The sequence below is a fragment of the Carassius carassius genome, chromosome 42 (assembly GCF_963082965.1).
Source record: "Carassius carassius chromosome 42, fCarCar2.1, whole genome shotgun sequence".
Taxonomy (NCBI): Eukaryota; Metazoa; Chordata; class Actinopteri; order Cypriniformes; family Cyprinidae; genus Carassius; species Carassius carassius.
In genome coordinates this window covers 7,441,044-7,467,181 of record NC_081796.1, presented here as the reverse complement: position 1 = coordinate 7,467,181, position 26,138 = coordinate 7,441,044, and the positions used below count along the sequence as shown (strand labels likewise).

Sequence of the window (26,138 nt, the reverse complement as noted above, 5' to 3'; positions counted from 1 at the left end):
GGTTCCTAAGAGCACAGTGGCTTCCATAATCCTTAAATGGAAGACGTTTGAGACGACCAGAACCGTTCCTAGAGCTGGCCGTCCAGCCAAACTGAGCTATTGTGTGAGAAGAGCCTTGGTGAGAGAGGTAAAGAAGAACCCAACAATCACTGTGGCAGAGCTCCAGAGATGCAGTCAGGAGGTGGGAGAAAGTTGTAGAAAGTCAACCATCACTGCAGCCCTCCACCAGTCGGGGCTTTATGGCAGACTGGCCCGACGGAAACCTCTCCTCAGTGCCAGACACATGAAAGCCCCCATGGAGTTTGCTAAAAAACACCTGAAGGATTCTCTGGTCTGATGAGCCCAAGATAGAACTTCTTGGCCTTAATTCTAAGCGGTATGTGTGGAGAAAACCAGGCACTGCTCATCACCTGTCCAATACAGTCCCAACAGTGAAGCATGGTGGTGGCAGCATCATGCTGTGGGGGTGGGGGGTGGGGGGTTCAGCTGCAGGGAAGGACGACTGGTTGCAATCGAGGGAAAGATGAACGAGGCCAAGTACAGAGATATCCTGGACGAAAACCTTCTCCAGAGTTCTCAGGACCTCAGACTGGGCCAAAGGTTCACCTTCCAACAAGACAATGACCCTAAGCACACAGCTAAAATAACGAAGGAGTGGCTTCACAACAACTCTGTGACTGTTCTTGAATGGCCCAGCCAGAGCCCTGACTTAAAACCAACTGAGCATCTCTGGAGAGACCTGAAAATGGCTGTCCACCAACGTTTACCATCTAACCTGACAGAACTGGAGAGAGTCTACAAGGAGGAATGGCAGAGGATCCCCAAATCCAGGTGTGAAAAACTTGTCGCATCTTTCCCAAAAAGACTCAAGGCTGTATTAGATCAAAAGGCTCCTTCTACTAAATACTGAGCAAAGGGTCTGAATACTTAGGACCATGTGATATTTCAGTTATTTTTTTAATAGATGTGCAAAAATGTCAACAATTGTGTGTTTTTCTGTCAATATGGGGAGCTGTGTGTACATTAATGAGGAAAAAAAAATAACAAATGATTTTAGCAAATGGCTGCAATATAACAAAAGAGTGAAAAATGTAAGGGGGGTATGAATAGTTTCCATACCCACTGTATACACACACACACACACATATTCATCCAAACACCATTCAGCAGCCTCATGTTCAGCTGCATTTGCTCTGAACTGAAGCACTGTGTTTTCTTCTCTTGAATTGCATCAGTAGAGCTGAATTACAGTCTTGCGCTACAGTGCCACACTGCTCAAACAGTTTTATTGTAGGCTTTTACATTAGGTCATATGTAGTCTCGCATAGCATGACCTTCAGACTGACTCCTGAAGGTCGGGAATTCATGGCAGCCAATGAGGTCATTTGACCGACATGTCAAACAACCAATCACAGTTCATTTCATTCAGCAGCACATTGAGGCGTGGAATTTTCGCCACAATAACAGACCAGTGGGTAAAACTCTTGGACGTATTTTAAGGATTATGTGCAGTGAACTTTAAATATTGTCCATACTTTTGAGAAACCAGCATGTAGTTAATCCTGATAAGTGCTCATCTTCACAGTTGTAAACACAACAGCTTTCTTTCGTGAAGGGGGTTTGGAAACACGGCATCTTTGTTTCCAGGCGGAATGTAAAAAAAAAATGTGACGCATCTCCTGAAACGCCTGTATAATTCAACCAATCAGATAACGACTTCGAAACTCCTGAAATGTTTCCACTTTTGTGTGCTGTATGCATCAGACTTTTACCCAACGGTCCATGGGTGTGATGTCTGAGGCTGAGACTAGGTCATATGAGATCAAACGACTACTCTTTTAATTTTATTAAACGACTAATAAGATTTTTGTTATTGTCAACATTGTTGATAATTTCGACTAATCATTTTAGCCCTATTGCTTAAACATGAGAAAATATGTTTTTAGCAGTCAGCTTGCAAGAGTCAGACCACTGATTCGTTAAACCTGCTTTCTTGCCTGCTTTCGGTGTTCTTCTGACTTTATTTTTCATAAGTAGTGCTGGGTATCATTCAAAGATTTCTGATATCGATACTAATAACTTGACTTCGATACCGGTTCCTGAACGGTAATTTTTTCGATACCAATTTTATGAAATAAATTTTAACAAGATTACATTATCTTAAAATAAATAAATAAATAAATAATAATAAAAAAATTGGTTATATTTTTCAACTTCCTGATGTATATACAGACACAAAGACTAATTTCCTGAGCCACTGCACAAAGGAACAAAATGTAACCAACACAATAAATCAGTGCAAATTGTATAGTATAGTATAGTATAGTATAACAGTATAGTAGTTTTAATAAAGCTCAAATAGTCTTTTGTTTACACATATGCCCATTTTAAAATGCATAGCTCAGACAGAATCATAATTTCTATTCATTTTCTACTGATTTACTGTTGAGCATTGGCAGCTTCCAGCGGTGTCTGCCAGTGCTCTCTGTTCCATGATCGCTGCTCTGACTAAGAAGTAATTATTTAATTTCAGCAACATTATATTGCCAAAACACACATTCGACGGCAATCAGAAGTTGTCACAAACACTCAATGGTGGTTTAAAGTGAATTTCGAGTAAAAGCAGAACATAAATCTTATTTATTGTCTTATGTAGCATGATGCTACAGTGTGCATGAATGGTCATGTAACGCGCTTTCAGTCTTGTAGTATGAACGGACATCTGCATATGATTGGAACTGCATGAAGCTCCCGTATTACTCGCCACTGGAAATAAATGACTTCCTGTCTGTCGTTTGTTGGAGATAGTGGAAAGCCAGTTGAAACGCAGTGGAAACGCCAGTATGATGAGGATAATTTTCATTTTAAAATAAAAATGCACCAATGTAAATGTAGCCTTACATCTAAGGGTGCTGGGACTTATTTACACTTACTGCCTCACGTGTGAGCCAGATCTCCGAGTATAACCGGTGACGCGGACCGTCTGTGCAGACCGATCGATGTATTACAGTACCACGCTAGCTAAAGAGAGCAGACTACTCTGTACACTTTTGAATCACTCTCGAGAACGTCAAACACTGATCGTTCTGCGCTGCGCTGCTTCTAGTCGAACACACCTAATGCTGCAGGCTTATTGGCTGACTGACGTTGATGAGATTAACCACTTAGGTATCGAAATGTGGTACCGAATGATGAGACGTATTTTGATACTCGATGGTACCCTAGGGAATTCAGTGGGTGCCTAAAAAGTATAGAACTTGATACCCAGCCCTATGCATAATTAACGAAAATGCTTTGGGGAAATTAAGAGTAAAATTATATATTTCAATTAGGAAATGTAGTGGAGTAAAAGTAAAAGCTGACAGAAATATAAAAAACAACAGAATTGCAGTCACTTTAAGACCTAATGCACAGATTCACTATAATAACACACATCTGACTTGCCCCCAAATGTTCGTGTTCCCTTAAGACATAACCAACCTTACAAGGATACTCATGAAGACAAGCATTTTGGCACAAGCATTGTCTATTTAATCGGTCAAGCACAATAAGAGACAAAGATAACTTCATTCAGTACTTGAACGGTGAGTGAACAGCGGCTTTATGTGTGCATGTTTCAGGTATGTATGCACAGAAACTGTATTTCACACAACATGTGCATATGGAATTGAGGAATTCTTCTTTTTATCTGATAAATACCAAAACACATCAAATACAATCTTTCAAAATAGCCTTTCATTTGACCTATGTAGCAGCTAATTCTGGTAAAGAACCACTAACTTATACATGTCAATGAGATGGTCAGTGAACAGACCGTGGGAAGACAGACAAGCTATTAGTGGTAACCCAATGATTCACAGACTGACCTTCACAATCAAGCATGGAATAGTATTGGAGTCCAAATGCAACAGTTCGGCTCAACTACCTAGATCTGTGTTAACTTTCTCAGGAATCAACCAACAAATTACAGTAGGCCTAATTATTATTGTTGTTATTGTAGTTCACACACAAAAAAATAATTCTGTCATTATTTACTCACCTTCATATCATTCCTAGTATTATACTTGTATGACTTTCTTCTGTGGTAGATAATTTGAGAAAAATGTCTCTCTCGCTCTTTTTTTTTTTTTTGGTCCATTCATTGGAAGTAGGCCTAATTGGAAACCAAAACTGTTTGTTTACCAACATACCAACAACTTTGTGATCTGCAAAATAATGTAATTCTTGTTTTAGAACAACACAAGGTTAAGTAAATTATGACAGAATTTTCTTTTGTGGAACGGTCCCTTTAAACTGGGACACATGGTATTTTAAAAGAAATCACATTACCATTGAATTTTGAGATATTGAACTTCAAAGTGCTTGCATTCCATACAGCAAAAACGATATGGGGAAAAATTATCTTTCATACATGAAAATGAAAGAGACCCTAAATGTACAATATCAGAATCCTCTCAAATTTGTACATTGTAAATATGGAACAGATCAAATGCAAATTGAACCTTCTACTTCTATAATAAAAAAATAAATAAAAAAATAAGGATCTATCTTGCAAAACATTAATTGAAGCAATGGTTAAATATAATGTTTTAAAACAAAATTAGCATTGTAACAATGTGTCAACATATATGAGAAAGCTAAATTTCATGATTTCTATGAGATATATTTTATATTTGAGGATGATTTTTTTTTTTCTTGTTCAAGTTAAGCATAAAAGACAGAGCTTTTATGCTTACATATCTAACCTATCTATCTTCAAAGTGCTGATTTGCTCACAGATCGAACCTTATAGAACCAAGTTACGCGAGTTTGACTTTGTAGATATAACCTTGTTGTTTTCTAAATAAAGTCAAAAATAAATAAAGTAAATTTGACAAAAATGTCAGATAGAACCCTAATATGATTCCAAGGGGATAATTGTTGGAAAGGGAAAGTGTTTAAGGGAAACATACAAAGGCAGCAATAACTTTAAAACCTTCTTCTTCTTGCTATGCAGCAGAAAACCGACACTTGCCCTTTAAACAAAAGGCTTTCTTTTCAGCCAGTTCAGACAACTGTACAATCATTTTAAAATTGAGATCTCAACTGAGTGTGTTTTGTGCATTGAGACACAACATTCATGGTGTGAACATTGTGTGAAGGTCCACAGAGGGCTGTACCTGCAGTATCAGGTACCTCACTAATCTACCCTATATCTGCACTGTTTATTTGACAGCCAACACTTGATCTCATAGTGGAGGCCCCATATTCCCATCAGGCTTGAAACTCACCTAACGCCCCGACTAAACTACCATTAAAGAAATAAAAGCTCTATGTATTGTAAGAGTTTAAGAGTATTATGAACTCATGGCATAATTAGTGGAACGTAATAAACACATAATTTGCCTAGTTCAGTAACATACAGTGTGATCCTGTGAGCTACTTCATAAACGGCTATTTAAGAATGAATCACTTTGATGATAGCCATCTCCACAGTGTCAGCATGACCATGTACTGCACAACATTTATAGAACTCTATTGAAAACTGTCAACAAGGCAGAGTAGAGGATTTTAAATCTAATTTAAATATAAATAAATCAACTTTTCCCATCTAATTCTTCCACAAAGCTATTGTATGGCTTCAGAAGACTTGGGCTCATTTGGACTACTTTTATGACGTGAAGCTTTTGTGTCCTTTTTTAGAAGCTTGAAAGACTGTTCCTATTCAATGTAACTGCATGGAAAACGGCCTTCAAATTTTCTCCTTTATAATCAGACTTTTGGAGTGACATTTGACATGTTTTTGAGTGAACTATTGGGTTATAACATGCAAAGTTTTAAAAAGGGGGAATAAAGTGGCACATCAGCTGTGCAGAATATCCCAAAAAAAGGGACGAGGGCATCCATAAACTGATGATGCACCACATCAACCATATTCAGTAGCCGGCTCTGTTGACTATAATTAGGGATGCACCGAATGTTCAGTAACAGAAATTATTCGGCTGAAAATAGCAAATGTCTGGCAAGATAAGCAAAAAGACTGAAGAAACTGTACTGAACAATGACATGAAGCGATCAAATAGCAACCAGCGTAGAGTGAGAGGTGCAATGCAACAAACAGTCAGGAGTGTGGAAGAATTTAAAACACAAAAATCATTACAAGTACCCACAGAGAGAAGCTTTTTAGTGCAGCGCAAGTCTTCGATGAGAAGAGGAAAGGGTGATTGTTGCTGGTTACTGTATGGTGAATGAAATTGTGAAGGGCCTTAAACAATTAGTAAATAAACTGCAGAACGTTATGTTTTCTAATACATGCACAAATTGCATGCATTCTGACAGCACTACAGTTTATCAGTTTACTATAGTTAATACTTCAGTGTGCTGAAGCATTCATTAACAGTGTTGTAAATACTATAATATATACAGTATATTACACCTTACTATATAGTATGGTTCAAAAACACTATAGTATTTACTATAAATTACAACAGTACTTTTTCATGTGGGATTTTCTAATGGTTTAAAAGAATGATCTTCTGCTCAGCAAGGCTGCTTTATAAAATTACATGCTTGATTCAAGAAGTGGGTCTGATGGCCAAAAAATATAATTTTACTAACATATTAATATTGAGTTAAATTGTGCTTTGTTGGTATAATGTCTGCTAGAATTTTAAAAAAAAAGATCATTGTTAAATATTTTTAAATAGTTGTTTTGTAATAGATTTTTTCTTTGAAAAGCAAGACAAAACAGTAAAAAGCACATTTTGGCTATTTAATTTTTGCAAGTTTGAAAAAAATTGGCAAAATACATTGGGGGATATTTGGCCTTCCGCCCAGTGTTTTTAATTTTGTTCAGTTTCGGCTTTGGCCAAGAATTTTCATTTCGGTGCAACCCTTAACTATAATGAAATCAATCTAGATTTGTTGAGTCATGCGACTCGTTTCTGGTGCAGACACGGTGTCATTCAAAATCACTGTTGGGAACGTTACTTTAAAAAAGTAATTAGTTATAGTTACTCACTACTTGTTCCAAAAAGTAACTGAGTTAGTAACTGAATTACTCTATAATAAAAGTAACTCGTTACCAGGGAAAGTAACTATTTGCATTACTGTAAAAAAAAAAAAAAAAAAGTTGCTATATGTCAAAGAATTATTATTATTTTTTTTTTTAGCAGTTTTCACAAGTCAGTTTAAATAAGTAGAACAGACAGCTGTTCGTACATAACTTTCGAGATTTATTGCACGTCAACAGACAGCAAGAGTTTTATCCTGCACTCTTTTGGCGCTTTTCCATTACCAGTACCAGCTCGACTCGACTCGGCTCGGCTCGCTTTTCGCTCCGTTTTCCATTGCAGATAGTACCTCCAAAATAGTACCTGGTTGTCATAGCGACGCTGCAGGAAACTGCCGTGACGTAATCTTCTACGCGACACACACCCGCTACCCACACACATAGACTATAGGTGTTTCTCAATGTCAAGGAGCCTTCCTTGGCAGGACGTGTCCTTCCAAGTCACTTCCTTCAGAGGCTAGGCGAGACTCCTCTTAAGCATTCGGAGAACACGTAAATGGAACAGGCTAGCAAGTGCACGTAATTGCGTCATTACGTCAGTGAAAAGATCCGTTTGAATTTACTACAGTTATAACAAATGTTTGGTAACGTAAATAAAAACCGTTAATGCTCCGACTCCGCTAACGTTCAACATTTTTTAATTTTTGAACAAGATAGCAAAGCTGCGCGCATAGGATTGTGGGTGATTTGAGAGCGCGAAGAGCGCGAAGGATACACATATGCATCCTTTCCTGTGTATGGGATATTCTTCGAACGAAGGACTCAGTCCTTGGTTGAAATTCCGAGGATCCTTGACATTGGAACAGTCCTTCGACGGATGTCGATGACGTAGCATCCTCGGAATACTGGCTTCCGAGGATCCTTCCTTGACATTGAGAAACACCTTATATGATGTCTATGCCCACACACACAGGACAATGGAGGAAATCGAGTGCATGTTGTTTTTGATCCTCGGGATGTGGCTGTTTCTCACAGCAAGAAGACAAACGTTGTTTCAGGAGAGGCTGAGGGCAGCAAAACGAAACACTGCTGAAAAAACTATCTGGATACTATTGCTGGCGCGTGTAATGATGACGCAGTGAATAGTGACGATTCTCTCTGACCAATCAGCAGTCTGCTGTGTTTTCACGTCACATTATAGTATCGCCTCAGCTCGCTTGGAACCTCGCCAGAGGTGGTACGAAAAAAAGTACCTGGAAGCCGGTACAGATACAACTTTTACACAGTGGAAAACCAAACAGAGCCGAGTCGAGGCGAGCTGGTACTGTGTAGTGGAAAAGCGCCATTTGTAAGAAAAGTGTTTTTGGCCACTAGCTTTGTAGATGCGTGTGTCACACATTACATGCACGTTATTGCCTTTGACTACAATGAATTTAAAGTAGTGCTTATATCTCCACCTTGAAAATGCCAACTTTTCATCGGATTGCTCCTGACTCGCCATTTCTCCTGCTGCTGCGAATCTGTGTGTAGCTGTTGCGTGTGTGTGACTGTGTGTGTTTGGCCCCTCTGGCGCGTGTGTGTAAAAACACTGGCTCTGATTGGCTACCATGAAACACATGACTCTGCCTTAGCCAATCATAATCGCTTATCTCGTTATTAACCCACCTGCTCACTCGCTGTGTGAGCCAGGGGTGCGTTCGGATTGCATATTAAATCAATGCATAGTAACGCACCGCATTTGATGTTCAGTAACGTTAACAGCGTTGTAACGACGGGAAAAGTAATTAGTTAAATTACCCCGTTACTGAAAAAATAACGTCGCTACCTAACGCCGTTCTTTTAAACGCCGTTATTCCAAACACTGTTCAAAATACAGCCAGTCTAAAATTTTTACTTTTTTTACACCCCATGCTGTTTCAGAGCAGATTTATTTTGGAGCCAAAATCAACTTGGCAAAAGAAAATGTCATCCTTCTAGAGCAGCATCTCCTTGTGTGCCTCACAGAGCTCTTCCACACTAATGCACATCATCACACTTGAAAGCCTCTTCCAGGTGCAGCAGAATACTTCACCAGAATACAGCCCTCTCAACACATACACATACTGGTAAGGCATGATTAATCAAAATAAAACCAAAAAGGCAATATGGCTTCGTATAATTGTCAAATCGCAAAGTCTACTGTTTAATTAAATAAAAAATATGCTCTGCATGTTTCACAGTGAAGCACAGCACTGTGTTCTTATATCTTAGCACTTTATGATCCGCCGGTGTTTGCAGCATCTCAAAATGAACAGCTCTTTTTGCAGCTCTGAGTTTGGGTCCCTTTAACATGCATTTGGGAACACAACATGTGACAACCATCTGAGCATACTTTTAATGAGAAGCTTTCTGCGATGTCTTGCCAAAATAGATGTTTAACGGTTTTATGTTTGAAAATGAAAAAAAAATTAAGACATAAACATTAGTACTGTAATTTTACATTTCCAAAGTAATGTAAAAAATAACATTATTAATCAATTATTTTATTATTACCATATGCTGATAATCACAACATCATGCAGCCTTACAAACAAACACAGCAAACCTGGATTTTTTAAATCTATTTTTTCTGAAAAAAAAAAAATAAATAAAATAAATATATATACATGTGTGTGTGTGTGTGTGTGTGTGTGTGTGTGTGTTTTGCCCCTCCTCCCAATAGCATGCAGCCTTGCATAGTGGGTTAACTAACTGCCGGAGCCAGAATTCAGAAGAAAAGCTAGAAAACTGGACTGAAAGACTTTAATACTAAAAAAAGAGGGGGAGGGGTGGGGATGGCAAGGGAAAGAAAAGATAGTCAGGTCATCATAATCACATGATAGTATTGACTAGCCTCTTAAATGACCATAAATATCACAATTGTTCAGTTAAGCTCGAACGATCGCAAGTTATGCTTCATTGATTTAGTCTGATTTCTGGGCAAATGATAACCTTCAGTTCTGCCAATTTGTGGCATATCACGAAGTACTAAATAACATGTGACTCATAAACCTGAAATTGTCTATGCATAAGTGTCAGTGGTTTCATTCATTTAGCCCTTCGATATAATCAACTTTCAGTAATTTGTCAGTTATAACATTTATCCTCCTTTAAACAACAGCAGACACAAGGTCACCTCTCCAGGTTTCATCATATGCAAACACGTTCACATGGGAACAGGAGATGCACTTACTTTGTTTTTGACTTGGGTGTGACAGAGGAAGCATCCTTGCGTGGCCGGCCCCGTGGGCGTCTTTCTGAGGGGGCCGGGCTCCCTGAGGGCGTGGCCCCAGCACTGCTCAGGGGAGGAGATGGTCCTTGCTCAGAGGGCTCCAGACTCTTATCCTCTGATGACATTCTGTATAAAGACACACACAAATTCATACATCACACTGGTCTGACAGAAACACCTATAAATATTTGCACAAAGCTTAAATCTTTTGTCATGACAATGAATAAATTAATAAAAAATCTAAGTAAATTTGATTACTTAGAAAACACTGGTAAAGCACAGTGTACATTCAGCAAACTAAGTAAATAATTATTGCATAAGCAGACATTAATCCACAAAGTAGACCCAAAACAGATGACTTAAACATACATTTTATATTTTAAGTAGCAAATATTTTTTTATGAATAAATTTAGTAATTCTCTAACAAAAATACAAGCTTGCAAACATGAAAAAATACATGCATGCCCTACGGACTTCTGTTTTATTTGGGGGGGGGGGGGGGGGGGTGGATGGGGTCATTTTATCTAAACAGTTTATTGAATTCCACCAGTGGAACAGACAAACAGAAGTGGGATTCATACAAATAAACAAATATGCCTGCTCAATAACCGTTAGCCCTCATAAATATTCAATGGACATGCAAATGAAGCCAAGAACCTGTATCACTGGGACAGTACCTTAACCAGTACCCACTGTATAGACAATGATGTAACCTATTCCCAAAGTCTGTAATTTGTGATGAGATGCCAAAAACATTATTGCCAATAAAAAGCCATTAATCATTTCTATATCGCTCTTGCAGACTACATGAAAAAAAAAGTGTACAGTGAAATGTGTCATATTCATAAGGACTTTTTATTTTTATTAAATCAGTCCAATTGATTGACAAATCAATACAGAGGTGTGAATCATGCAATCAATCAGTTAATCAAATCAATGAGTAGGGAACATTATGGCCTGGTTTCACAGTCAGGGTTTAGGCCATAGTTCACTTAGGACATTTACGTATTTTTTATAAACATTCCTTAGAAAAAAACATAAAACAATTAAACTTGGAACAAACTTGGAACAACGTTTTATTGGTGATTGCAGCTGGCAGGCAGCAGCATTTATAAGTGCAAACAAAATAAAGGGCATTTTCAATCCTTTTTCTATAAGCTACTTTCATCAATGACAGACTACCTAATTTGAAGTGTAAATCTATAGTCATAAAGTGGCAACAGCAGCTGTGTGTTTGACTTGAAGCAGACTGATCGGTGTACAGGGCCGTAGCTGGGGTTTACGGGGCTCCGATGTAGGTTTTATGGCGGGCCCTGAAATTGTGTAAATAGCACAAATAAATATACAAATTAAACAATGTTTACATTTTTCAAGTTTGTAGGCATCCAGGGACAGAAACTGAATTATAAAAAATATAAACAGCATTCTTGACTGTATAAATTAAATATAGGATAATTCTTGTTAAAACTACAAAGTAATTCAGTAAAGAGCAGTGAGTGGTTTTTTCCCATTTAATTTCTTGAATTAACAATAAGGAGACTGACAGCAGCTAGTTAAATAGGCGGGGCCACTTTAAGACATAATACATTCAATATGATACAGATTACATTTATTTCACAACTGTTTACTTTCACTTAAGACATAACTAAGGATACTTTTGAGGTGACAATTTTGTATGTATAAGTCGTTTCAAGAGCAAGAATAGACAAAACTCAATTAGACGCGGCTCTCTGTATGTACAGTGTATGCACTGAACAGCATGCGGGTGCTGAATTAAGCTTTTCATGTCTTTTTGTGCTTGTATGTTAAAACTGCTGAGGTGTACAAGTTCGTTCAGGCACGAGAGGAAGCGAAGAACAGCTTGGTTTGGTGTGGCGAGTTTTTTCGCATCTTCTGTTTGAATGCTTTAAACAGTTTTGAATGTTTAAATTGGCAAGGCTTAAAACACGTGTAATTGATAAGCTTTCATGACTACGCAAAGGCCATCTTTTTACGCTGGCCTCAGGAAGTTGGTTGATATCACCGGCCCCCTCCCCTCTCTCCACGCCACTAAAGATATGCGCCTCACCTATTTTTGAAGGTAAGAGTGTGCACTCATATATGCTCTAGAACCCCTCTCGCGATACTTTATTGGCATACACTGATCAGTCTGTGCAGCACTGCTTCAAGTCGAACACACCTATTGGGTTTGTGGTGGTGTTGTTGTGCGCGCTAGGAAACATATCAACCATACGTCATTGCATCACTGTATCATTAATATCATGATATGACACTTTTTTTTGTTATGTAAAAATGTTTACCGGTATTATCGTGGACTTTTACATATCATAGCAGCATGGATACGTCCATTCCAGAAAAAATGATCCAGCAAAATTTCTACCACTGCATATTAGGATGCTTTCACATCTCTAGTTCGGTTCATTTGGTCCGAACCAAGGGCAAACAATTATACATTGTAGCATTTGTCAGCTTTTTTGGTTACTTTTCACACCACACTGATTGCTTTGGTCCGAACCAGTTGAAACGAACAAAAATGCAGTCACATGACAACATCCACATCACTCATTGGCCATATTTCCTAAACTGCTTTTCGATTGGTCAGAATTTAAATGTGGGAAAATTCCAACATAAGAGGAAAAGCCAGGAAAAAACACGGAGACAACACAACTATGGAGAGACGACTGCGCGGGCTGGTTTGGTCCCTGGCCATAATCTAGTACATAGTTTGTATACACCACAATATGCAAACAATACATTTCTATAATGAAGCGCGGACGCGGCTTGAAAACAACGTTCTAATGCACTGCTAACGGCGAGCGGGCATCGCTCTTAACTTCAAGCTGGAGGCGTGCATTAATTCTTCTTATCTCTGACATGCTCATGGTCATCTGACCAAATTTCTATGATGCTCCGCACCTCCTCACAACTCCAAGTTTGTCCACGAGCTGCCATGCTAAAGTGCAAACTGTCAAACACTTCCTTATCCCATAATGCACAGCACAGCTGACTACGGCAGCTGGTTTAGTCCAAGAATTATCAGTACTTTTTGCAGTTGGGTCTGTTCGAGGTCGGATCACGTTCTCACCACAAATGAACTGCTCCAGAGTTCGTTTGAAAGCGTACCGAGACCACCTCTTCAAAGCAGGTCTCAGTACGCTTGTTTGGTCCGCCTTTGGTGCACACCCGAGTGCGATTGCTGCTTTCACACCTGCCCAAACGAACCGCACTAAACGGGGAAACGAACTCTGGTATGATTCAACCGAACTAAATGAGGCAGGTGTAAAAGCAACCTTATATTCTGCCCAACCCTGTGCCTTTGTGCACCACTCTCTCCTGCACTGAGAGTTGAATTTCAGGAGAGGAGAGCAGTGCTGTTGAATCATAGCTGATGATCGTGAGCACAGCTGTGTGTGGATGAACACTTGGGAGAGATGCTACTCAGTGTGACGCTGCTGATCTCCACGGAGCACTGCTCAAATTAATTTAGAGATTTTATTCAGCACAGTCATGCTGAGGACAGAGGAGGAAAATGAGGGAGGAAAACCCCTGTGCCCAGCAGAGAGGCCTGCAACACTCCTTATTTGAATGCTGCTTTCACTGTCGATGTCACAGGGCCCCTTCTCTACCTGACCGCAACAGCCTGACAGCATACCCACACACTCTCTCTGTGCTGAAGTAAACGGAAGTCATTCAACGGTTTCTATGTCTGCATTTGAAAGACAAATATTTCAATTTTAAGCTACATTGCAGGGCTACACAATTAATGAAATTTATAACAGAAAATGCATGGCCTTGTATGATATACTTATATCGTCTGCATGAGATCCACTGTGCTGTCTCAATTCAATTAAATTCGAATTAAAATTTAGCTCATGATGTTTTCGATGTCTCAGAGCTGTTCAGTTTAAACCTGCCACTCCAGCTTGACATTATTTTAACATTCCGAACGTCTATCCAAGTTATTCAATTTTTTTTTACACTACACCAGTCATAGAAAAGAGACACTAAAACTCAAATGGTATTTAATTCAATTTCCACCAAAAAAATTTGTAGGGCCCTATGATTTCTGTGGTGTGGAATAGGGCTGTGAGATATGAAAAAAAAAACAAAAAAAAACATTTTGCGATTTCGATTTTAATCACCATTTTGACACACACAGACATGCTTTACAGTCATAAATGCATTCAGTATGAATTTGAAACATTTTCAAAAGAAAACCAATTAAAGCTTTTTCAAGCTTTGTTGTAACATATCTCTAGAACGGACATAAGTCTATTAAAAGCTATTTAGCAAATACAGATTGCAGAGTACTGAATAAAACTAATTTGCATAGCCACCAAATAAAAAAATCTGCAGGAAATAAAATTGTGAGCAGTTTTATCACAAATATAGACATGTGATACCACCACAACCACCAGAAATACTTCATTGTGTCTGCTTTACAATGGAACACAAGCTCATTGCGACCAATTCCCTGACATAATACATCCATTGCGACCCATTTAACAGATGCATCATTTTAAGTTAGTACAACTTGAACAGCAACAAACAATAACAATACAGCAAAATAATTAAACCACGATCATCTAGCCCTCTATTAAACATGAAAAACATATTTCATCATAGCTTACTCAGTAGTACTGCTTTCTTAGTTGCACTGCTTGGGGAGGAATTTGTGTCAGAGTAACAATTAAAATGTGACTTTGTTAAACACTGTCCTAAATTGTTGCTATAGTAGCATCATATTAATGCTAGAAAGCCTATGCATTCGGCAACTATATATTTTTAAAATAAACCATTATATTTCATATTTAAAATCTATTTTAAGATCATTCAGCCAAGTATGATGATCCATACTCAGAATTTGTGCTCTAACCCATCCAAAGTGCACACACACAGAGCAGTGAACACACACCCAGAGCAGTGGGCAGCAATTTATGGTTAGGAGTCAAACTCTCTAACCACTAGGCCATGATCCATGGTAATAGCCTACTACTACTACTACTACTACTACTACTACTACTACTACTACAATGAAACAAACATTATTTTTAAGGAAAAAAAAATAAACACACAACATTTCTTCCACGTTTTAATTTAATAGTAAATTCCCTTTCTTTTCCAAAAAATAAATAAAGTTTGCTTAATTTTTAAGAATTAAAAGATAAATTAAATTAATGGTTTATGCATTAATTTGATAACCATAAAAATATAAATACAAAACAGAATTTCTGAGGGGGAGAAAAAAATAATATGGCTACTTATGAAAAACGAAAGAAAGAATAAATGAAGTTGTTTTATGCATTTAAATAATTACATGCTAAAACACATAATTTGGTAACAATAAAAAATATGGTGAGAAAAAAAAAAAACATTTATAAACTTTTTTTTAAACTTTTATTAAATTGATATGAAAATGTATAAGCTTCATGGTTTTAATTAGACATACTTTTTGATTAATAAACTTTTTGGATGGACGGAATCTCAAAATCCAGTCATGAAAATGAAACTTACATTTTAATATGGACAGTCACAGAATTTGTCAAAGTTAGCATAAATTAATCAAATCAAATCTCCATATGGACCAGTATCTGTAAATGTTAAGCCGCAAAAGTTGGTTGAAATCTGAATCCTGCATGTTCTGCGCGTCTCTGTGTGAATGAATGAATGGCAGAGACGTGCAGTTTTGTTGACTACATAGACAGAAGCGCGTGACGCTTGCAGTAGTTTCAGCAACAACTGTTTTGCATCACTTCACAAGCATTTTACCGTTTCATTTGAGTAAAACCAGTGTCAATTTAAAGGTATTCACGGCAACTCGTCAAAACAACCCTCTACATTGCGAGTAAATCACTCGCATATGCAACAAAATTTTACTCTTGGCGACTAAATGATGTCTATTGTTAGCCATTGGCTAATAAATTCTTAGATTTTACTCGCTAGTGTGTGTGTTCGGGGCTATTATAAGATTAGCACATTTTTACTCTCTGAACACTGACTGAGCACTTCAGAGTTCTCTCTCCATCATGCGAAATGCACTTTTCAGTTCATCTCAATGGAAGCACAGTGCATCTGTATTTTTTACGCACTATAAACTAGGGCTGCACGATTAATCGCATGCGATTGTCATGCATGTCTCGTTAGTAAAGCCGATTCTGTGTTTAGCGGTAAATGTCCATCACCTGTTTTGAAATGGAGCGGCACTTAATAGAGAGAGCCGTAGTTCGCATGACAATCTACGCAATATCGCATTCATTATCGCAGATGAATCGCATGCGATTAATCATGCAGCCCTACTGTAAACTCTGTGTGAAGGCACTCGACTCGCCGTCGCTTTGCTGATAGCGCTGTTTCTCACACATGCAGAGAGCGAGAGTCTTACCAAGCTGAATCGATGTTTGTTATTTGTTGTATTTTCTTGTCAAAATAATGGAGTTAATTTAGAATTATTCAAATTTGGCTGAGCTGGCGCTCATCTATCACCATCCCTATATATATATATATATATATTTTTTTTTTTTTTTTTTACAGAAACCCAAAATGACAAATATGCATTCATAGATGGTTATCAAGTTTTAGTTTTAATCACTAAAGTTCTACCATAATATAATGCTTGACTGACTGATTAAGAAGCTAAGATTTAAGAAGCTGTGCCATATTACAAAGATAAGCTGTTTGGAATCATATATATATATATATATATATATATATATATATATATATATATATATATATATATGCATGTATGTGTGTATCAGTCTGGCGAGTAAACTAAAAATTAAACTAAAAGATTTTACTAGCCAATGGCGATTATATTGCCAAGGTATGCGTAGAGGGTTGCAAAATAAGTTAATTTTTACATAAAGGCATTGTGCTAGAAATATTACTATTATTTAGTAAATGTATGTGATACTGCTACTACTGTAGAAAAAAATAATAAAACTTTATTTTTTAAAGAAATAAAATCACAGAATATTTCTTCCATGTTTTAATTTTAATAGAAAGTCCACTTTATTTACCAAAAACAAGATGTGTTTAAATTTAATTAATTAAAAGACAAATAAAATTTGGGTGAAACTTGTTTAAATGTTTTTCATAATTATATTACTTGTAGAAAAACTTCTAACACAATTGTAAATAGGTATAAAGAATGGCATTGGTTTTAGTTTTAGTGATAAAAAGTTATTTTTTTTTATTAGCATATTTTTGTGTTTTGCTTTGGTATCGAAATTGGTACCGAGAACCGTGGATTTTCACTGGTATCGGTACCGAATACTGAAATTTTGGTACCATGACAACACTAACATGCACAGCATCAGCTAGTGGACTCATTCGGTCTCAACATTCACCTCGTGCCTTCGCTGTTTACATGGACACTAAAGTCAGCATGCATGTGGATTGTGACGTGGATTTCAGCGGACAATTCTGATAATGAAAATTCCATCATGCGGACAGTGTGTGGGCCGTCATGGAGCATGGACAGCCATGGTATAGTTTGGACTTGCATGTGTGCAAAAACTAAATTATACTTTGCACTTTAGACTGAAGACCAGCTGACATTAACTATATTAGAGTCCACACCCACACACAATAATGTTCTGATTAATATAAGCATGTGCTGCAGTTACATCACCTGCCACTTTAAAGGTTCCCTCAGATATTAGGGACACTTACTTTTGTTAAGTAATAACTTAATCAGTGTTTCAAAAAGTGGAAAGATGTCAATAAAACAGGTTGTAAACAATGTCATGTTATGTTGCACTTTCATCAGGAAAGCCATTCAGTGTATAGAGATTATTAGCCATTTCAATTTAAAAGAAATGCTAAATGTATGCACTATATTCCACATTCATTGTTTACTTAATCTGTTAGTGATGTCTTCATTATTTAATCCATGTTTAAATCTGCATCTGTTATGAAAACAGGTTAGTGTAGCCACAGTCTCAATGTAAATGTATTTCAACAACAAATTATAAAAAGTAGAAGTAATTATATCACTGATAGATTTTACTCAAATCATAATGGATTATATGAAAGACTATTCCTTTTAAAATCACTAAAGTTGTCAATTATTTAATATTAATTAATGAAGTTAACTGTACAATTATTATTCTATTTACATTGTGTATGCACTTATTTACATTGTGTGTTGATTGTTATGAGTGAACTTGTGTGTTTAACCATACGGACATTGAATTAATCCATCCCTTCATTTCAGTTTCACTCATTTAGGTTATTTAAGTCATGGCCGGGTTGTATTTATTTGTTTCTTTAATGAAAAAAAAAATAAAATAAATAAATAAATAATATATATATATATATATATAGCGTGCTCACATATTTACTAAAATAAAGGAAAGAACTGTTAAAAATATACAATGCTTTCTTAATTCATGGACAAATATCTTTTCCCCACTTTAGGAAGTTGATCAGTAAAATTAAGGACAGATAATAACAAGGTATGTAACCAACACATTAATAATATATATATATAAATATATTTAGGGGTATGATCTAGACTAGGCAACGTTCTTCGCGCGGTTGCTTCGTGCCCTTTCTTGAGTTGGTAAAAGCCCCGTTCATCTTGGGCGCCACTCTACCTATGTATCCTCGTATACCTATCTAAACAGGGTGTTGCTACTAGAGAACTGTCGAGACAGCTCTTTCAGCAAGCTTATGCGTAAGCTAGCGGTAGCCCCTGGACTTGGTAGAAATGCTAGGTTCTTAGCCGTATCCCTTTAAAGGAATCTTTCCTGATTCCAATCATTCAGCTCTACCCTGGGCCGAAGCCCTAACAAGTAAGTTGGGTATGTAGGTTAGGCCTTTTGGCCGTAAGGGGTACTGTCACAGACAGCCGTCTAACGTCCCAGGGGCAACTCCCATGGAAATGGTAGAGTTGGTACTTAGTGCTCGCCATGATTCTGGCCTGCACTCCCCTCAGCATGGCGGCGTGGGTATACTGTTCCCCATAGCATCCCCTAGAGGACGCAGTTCGAAGTTCCCTCTAAAGGGAACTGTCTCAAGTTACGTATGTAACCATAGTTCCCTGAGTAGGGAACGAGACACTGCGTCCTCTAGCTCCCTGCCATGCTTCGGACGCAAGCTTCAGACGAAGAAGATAATGACGTGCTCTCCCGGTGCTTGCTTATAGTCGTGCTGGTAGTGACGTCGGAGGGTGTCGCCGGCCAACAAGTTGGTGTTTTTTCAATGTATGCTTCAGACACGGGTCACGACAAGGTGTTCCCCAAAGCGGCCCCTAGAGGACGCAGTGTCTCGTTCCCTACTCAGGGTACTATGGTTACATACGCAACCTGAGACAGATTTGTCGGCTGCACATCCATGATGCAAATCTCCCAATCTACCACATCCCAAAGCTGCTCGGTTGGATTGAGATCTGATAAGTGCTTAAACGGTGCCTGAACCGATACTAAAAAAATAAATAAATAAATAAAGAGAGTCACAAAAAACTATGGATAACATTAAAGACCATTAAAAATATTTAAAATAAATCCATAGCATTCACACACTCATTGGATGCTCTCATTTCCCAAGTTGTGCTTCCCTTACTCTAAGGATAATAAATGTATTTCATGATCTGGGTCATTGTTTAATACTAAACCACACAAAGTTTTTACTGTATCTCTGTCAATCACTGATATTTAGTTAAAATGAGTGCTGTCAGTCACTGTCTTTATTCAGTTCTGTGAATGACTGTATGGTCTTTCTTTATAAAGTAGCAACAATGTTGTTTGTAAGGTACAGTACTGTGCAAAAGTCTTAGGCACATTAGTATTAACTCAAAAGAATGGTGTTTGGCCAGTTATTTATTTCTTTTTCTGTAGTGTATCAGTAGAAAATATAATTTTACATTTAGTTTGTCTCACTTTCATCTGTTTCTTAATGTAATCACAGACAGATTCGATGATGGTGAGATCAGGGCTGTTTTCAGACTGCTTCTGCATTCAAAAAAACTAGATTATTATTAAAATTAATGGCAAAATGAATGTTTGGAAATGTAATCTGATATTTTCTACTGACACGAACACTATTCTTTGGGGTGAAAAAACTAACGTGACTAAGACTTTTGCACAGTAGTGTATTACGGTAAAAGTGCAGATTACGGTAAAAGACGAGGACAGGTTTGCTGCAGTTTCAGATGAAATTTAAATGGACTGACTATGAAGCGATCGTGAATTTGTGTACAGTTTATGGAGCTAAATGCTATAGCCCTTTTTGGGCTAAGCCATTTGTACTGTTTGTGTTACCAAATGTGCCATGATCAAACTTTCACGGAGTTTAAATAATGGATCTATTGTGTTTGAGGAATAAATGCACTTTTCCAACCAGTGACAATACAATGGGGAAAAATGAACATAAATTGGAATTGTTGGAATTTATATTAAGAGTTTCTAAAGATTTGACCAGTTTTCGTGTTAAAAATGGCATGGCAATGTTAGTTTTCAATGTGTATTAACAATCTTTGAGCAAATTTACTGTGCGATCCGAGTGGCTTTTTCCCCATTTGCGAACAAATTGTCACTTAGAAAATGTAATGTGAATACAGATGACAAAACACTAACCAAAACCATGAGTTCTGTATTATCATACTTGGTTAAATGAAGTCAGTGTATAGTCAGTGGAGGTAGGTTAAAGGACACATGAAATATTTTTGCATTTCCCTGAATTAAAAAAAAGGCTAAAACACCAAAACAAGCCTAAGCTGGTTGACTAATTTTAATTGGTCATCCAGCCCAGTTTTTGCTGGTCAAAGCTGATCAGAAGGCTGGTTTTAGATGGGTTTTGACCACTTCCTTAGCTGGTCAGGCTGGGAGACCAGCTAGAACAACCAGCTAAAATAAGGCTGGTTTTAGCAGTTTTGTGTGTGTGTGTGTGTGTGTGTGTATACTATAATAAGTTTAATCAAAATAATTGTGATTATCAGTTTAACCATTATCGTGCAGCCATACTACAATTAAAAACTGAACGCGGCTGCTCAATGCAGCATGCCGAATGACAGTCACATCACAGATCAGATTTCAGTTATCCAGTGAGGAGAGTGTGTCGAGCTGTCTCACTGTCTGTGAGTGAGGTGAGATTTCGTTTTGAAACGAAATGCCAAAGCACCTGTTTGGCAATGTTTTGGATTTTTTTTTTAAATGCCTATTGACTTTTGCCATTTATCTAAGGTGATTTAGGAAGTTTTTTTTAAACATTCTTTTCTTATTTATTTAGTTCCACAGTGTTGTGCTGATTTTTACTTTATTTTAAATCTTTATAATTTATTTTATTTGACAACAATGCATATGCTGTGCCTCCAAGCTTTCTTATTCTTTTTGCTTATTTATTCGTATCTTATTTATTTGGTATATATTATACATGTTTACTTATTTCCAGTTTTGTATACCTATTTAAACTTGTAAGTTATTTGTTATTTTATATTAGTCATAGCCTGCCCTATAGCATGGTTATGTTTATTTGTTTTGTTAATAAAAATGATATGTTTTATATATAGGCTAAAGTAAGTTTGACGTATTTTGTAGTTGCATTCAAGCAATTAATGCCAAATTGCCGCACAGAGCTTTTTAAGCTATTTAAGAGCTAAGGAAAGCTTAAAAAAAAAAGGGGGAAATTCAAACAAACTAAAAAATAACAATTGTTTTATGCCGAATTGCCACTATTTGAAAATAAAAGTACAATGTTCACTGACAAGCTGCGCAAAACATGCACAAAATATGATCGTGGTTTTGCACAGCTTGACAGTGAACAATGGCTCTGTGTAGTTAATGCTGCCCCATGTGAAAGCACGCATGTGATGGAAAATTACAGCAGATTACAGAACCGGCTTTACTGACAAGATGTGAATTAAATATTGCATGCAATTTATTATGCAGCCCTATGTATGATATATATATTTCAAGATATACTCTGTGTGTACTGTATATATGCATACACTGTATACAGACAATGGCAGATGTAAACATGTTACAGTGGTATACAATGTAAACCGACTTTGTGGTCACAATTATGAATATGGGACTACTGATATAAACTTCTTGTATTTTATATGTACAATAAGCAGAATAATTGCCTCATAATGTGGAGATAAGAAAGCATGAAGCTTGAGGTGCCATAAAGCTAGTCTGTCAGTCAAATCCAGAGCATGATGCAACTCATAGCAATGCATAATGCAGGGGTTAAAGCCAAAAATACAAAAAAACTTTTTTCCGGGCACGGGGTGGGGCAACACATGAAAAGCATGCTATGACTGTGGCAACTAACTTTATTTTTTTTATTAAGTGTGCAAATCATACAACATAAGGTGAACACAAAACCCATTAACAGCAATATAACAACAATGATAATAGAAACAGAAATGTGAGAATAAAAATACAATGACAATCTGATTAATAGTAGTAGTATTTAAATAGTACTAGCATGCATAATAATAATAATAATAATTACTAAAGATGATGATAACAATAATAAATTGTGATGACAGCAACAGTAATATAAATTTTTTAAGTAATATTAATAATAATAATAATAATAATAATAATAATAATGTAATAATAAAACATTCCCAACACATACCACATCTATCCTAGCCTCTGTGTCAGTGTTCATGTTTCTTTCCTTACTTGGCTTTTTTTTTTTTCACATTCACTGTAAAATTACTAAATGTGTATGTATGCTTAATCTGAGGTGGTGCATTAAAAAAGGGTGTGGTGAATTCAAATCAGCAAGCGGTGCATTAAAAACATGTGTGGTATATGTTGGGTGCAGATTTGATGTAGTTATTTTAAGTATATATATATATATATATATATATATATATATATATATATATATATATATATATATATATATATATATATACACACATACACACACACACACACACACACACACACAGTACAGACCAAAAGTTTGGAAACATTATTTTTAATGTTTTTGAAAGAAGTTTATTCTGCTCATCAATCCTGCGTTTATTTGATCAAAAATACAGACAAAAAATTTCATATTGTGATATATTATTACAATTTAAAATAATTGTTTTTAAATTTATTATACTTTAAATTATCATTTATTTCTGTGATGCAAAGCTGAATTTTTAGGATCATTATCACATGATCCTTTAGAAATCATTCTAATATGATGATTCATTATCAAAGTTGGAAACAGTTCTGCTGCTTAATATTTTTTCAGAACATGTGGTACTTTTTTTAGGATACTTTGATGAATAAAAAGTAAAAAAAAAAAAAAAAAAAAAAAGAAGCTATGTTTTTAAAATATAAATATTTAGTAATAACAATATACACTACTGGTCAGTAATTTGGGGTCAGTAATTTTTTTTCCCTTTTTTTTTTAAAATAAAATCAATACCTTTATTCAGCAAGGATGTGTTAAATTGATAAAAAGTGATACTAAAGAAAATATATTATTAGAATATATATTAGATTTTTTTTGTATTTTGAATAAATGCAGTTCTTTTTAACCTTTTATTCATCAAATATATTAGACTGCAGAACTGTTTCCAACACTCATAATAAATCAGAATATTAGAATGATCTCTAAATGATCACGTGATAGACTGGATGTTACATGTGACACTGAAGGCTGGAGTAATGATGCTGAAAATTCAGCTTTGTATCACAGGAATAAATTATATTTTTAAAGTATAGTCAAATAGAAAACTATTATTTTAAGTTGTAATAATATTTCACAATATTACAGTTTTTTTCTGTTTTTTTGATTAAATAAATGCAGGCTTGATGAGCAGAAGAAACTTCTTTCAAAAACATTAAAAATTGTAATGTTTCCAAACTTTTGGTCTGTACTATATATATATATATATATATATATATGTGTTTTGATCTTCATTAAACCATTACCACCCTTGTACTCAATATCCTCCCATTAACATCATCTTATTACTGCTCAATGTTTCTACGATATTTCTAATGATGATAATAATATTAATAATGAAAACATAGCATTACTAAAAACTTGTATAAATATGTATATTAATATGTAAATAAATAAAGCGATGAGTGTGTCAGATTTGTAAGTTGAATGAGGTCTGATCCATCTGTTGTGGTTCCGAAGTATAGTTGTAAGGAAGTGAAAAATGTTCGAAGGAGATGTAGTGTGTAAGCAAATTTTCAGTTCAAGAAGATTTCTTAAGTTTTCTTGGCGATGACTAAAGCTACGAGGAGTATCCTTTTGTTTTTTATTTTCTGATTGAAAGTTGATAGATCACCCAGAAGACAGCAACTTTAACTTTTCAAAGGGATACTATGGCAAAGTTATTGCTTTCTTTATTCAAACTGATTTTCATTTCATGAATATATGATTGACCTGAAGAATGAAAGCTGTATCATACACTTGGAAAAATATGAGTTATATCACCGCTTATCAACACTAGGGGAGTGAAAATACACTTATCTCATGAGACAAAATACAGATACTTGGTTCACTAGAACGTGCAATATTTAATACTATTTTTAAGAAAATTTCAATGAAAAACCTTTTTGTCTTTTACTTACAAAAAGTAAAACAGCTGCATTTAAAAATATTTTAACTAATATAAGGCTTTAACTAATGATTATTTTGAAAGAGGGAGTAATATGATATTTTTTACTAATACAAAAAGACCTAAGTGAAAACCAGGCTTTGGTATAACTATTTATAAACTAACAATGAGGCAATAATAATTGGTTCAAATAAAATATCAAAACTAAGAAATTGCATGACTGTATTGAACAACACTGTTAAAATGCATAATGTAATATACCTATACATAATATGAACATAACCAATTTAAGTATATTATCAATTAAAACACATACCTGCAGAGGGCGCCAGCAATCTGGTGACGTTTCACTTTACAGCGTGATTAAAGATGTTTAAATCCATTTTACAATTTTCATATTTGGCCACATGCAGAAACTTTTATTTTGATATCGCGATATACAATACATGGCATATTTAGACATAGATTGATGTATTTTCCTATGTTGGCAAAGGTTTATAAATGATTTACGTTACAGATCTAGTGAGATATTGCATATGTTTTTCCGGATGAATGTTATTGCAATTCAAATTCACAGCGTATACAGAGGAAGATTTTAGCCTTTCACACATACGGTCTTTACTAGAGGTCGACCGGGAGTGGATTTTGCCGATACCAATAGCTAGGTTGGACCACACTGACCGATACAGATGAATTAAATGATAGTTTTTAAAATGGACACTGAACAAAAACCTAAAATAGTGCTTTATCTTAAAAAAAAAAAAAAAAAAATACAGTACTGAACCATACTACTAGTAGTAATTATAATAACAGTAAATGTTGAAATTACCACACTCTAACAAGGAACAATACTTACACAGCTTTCATTAATCTTAATGTTACAAATGGACTCTTATTTGAAAGTGTTACCATTTATTTCAACAGTCATGCTTGGAGATTAGGGCTGGACGATTAATCGAAAAGTAATCGAAACCGAAATTCAGAACCTCTAACCGACGTAAATTTCCCATGTCGGTTATTTCGATTTTTTTGTTAACACTTCCCCCTTAAAAGCTTACTACCGGGTGTGTAGCCACATGACTCTGCCCCGTCCAGTCAGTGGCATAAAAGCAAAACACGGAGGTGAACGCCGGTTCAACACATACTGATGGCCTTGCGTCTTCACTAAACTTTGTCAGTTGTATTTGTTTTATGGTTTGGACATTCAAGCGATTATTATTAGATTATCGGATGTGTATTACTATATCGAGCTACCATGTTAGCGCTAGGGCTGTCAAAAAAAAATAAATAAATAAAAAAAATCCACATTGTAGGTGTCCATTAAGGAGGCAGCTTTAAGGCCCGTCCCGGGTATACTTCACAT

General features: G+C 36.1%; 1 protein-coding gene across 1 annotated transcript in view; it reads right to left on the bottom strand.

Moving 5' to 3' along the window:
* Nucleotides 1–26,138, bottom strand: part of LOC132124499 (histone-lysine N-methyltransferase 2C-like) — a 170,387-nt gene that overhangs the window by 126,546 nt on the left and 17,703 nt on the right. Inside the window, exon 2 of the mRNA XM_059535560.1 lies at nt 10,203–10,367. Within this exon, the coding sequence (XP_059391543.1) occupies nt 10,203–10,366 (164 nt within the window). The 5' untranslated portion in view covers nt 10,367. The remainder of the gene's footprint in view (nt 1–10,202; nt 10,368–26,138) is intronic.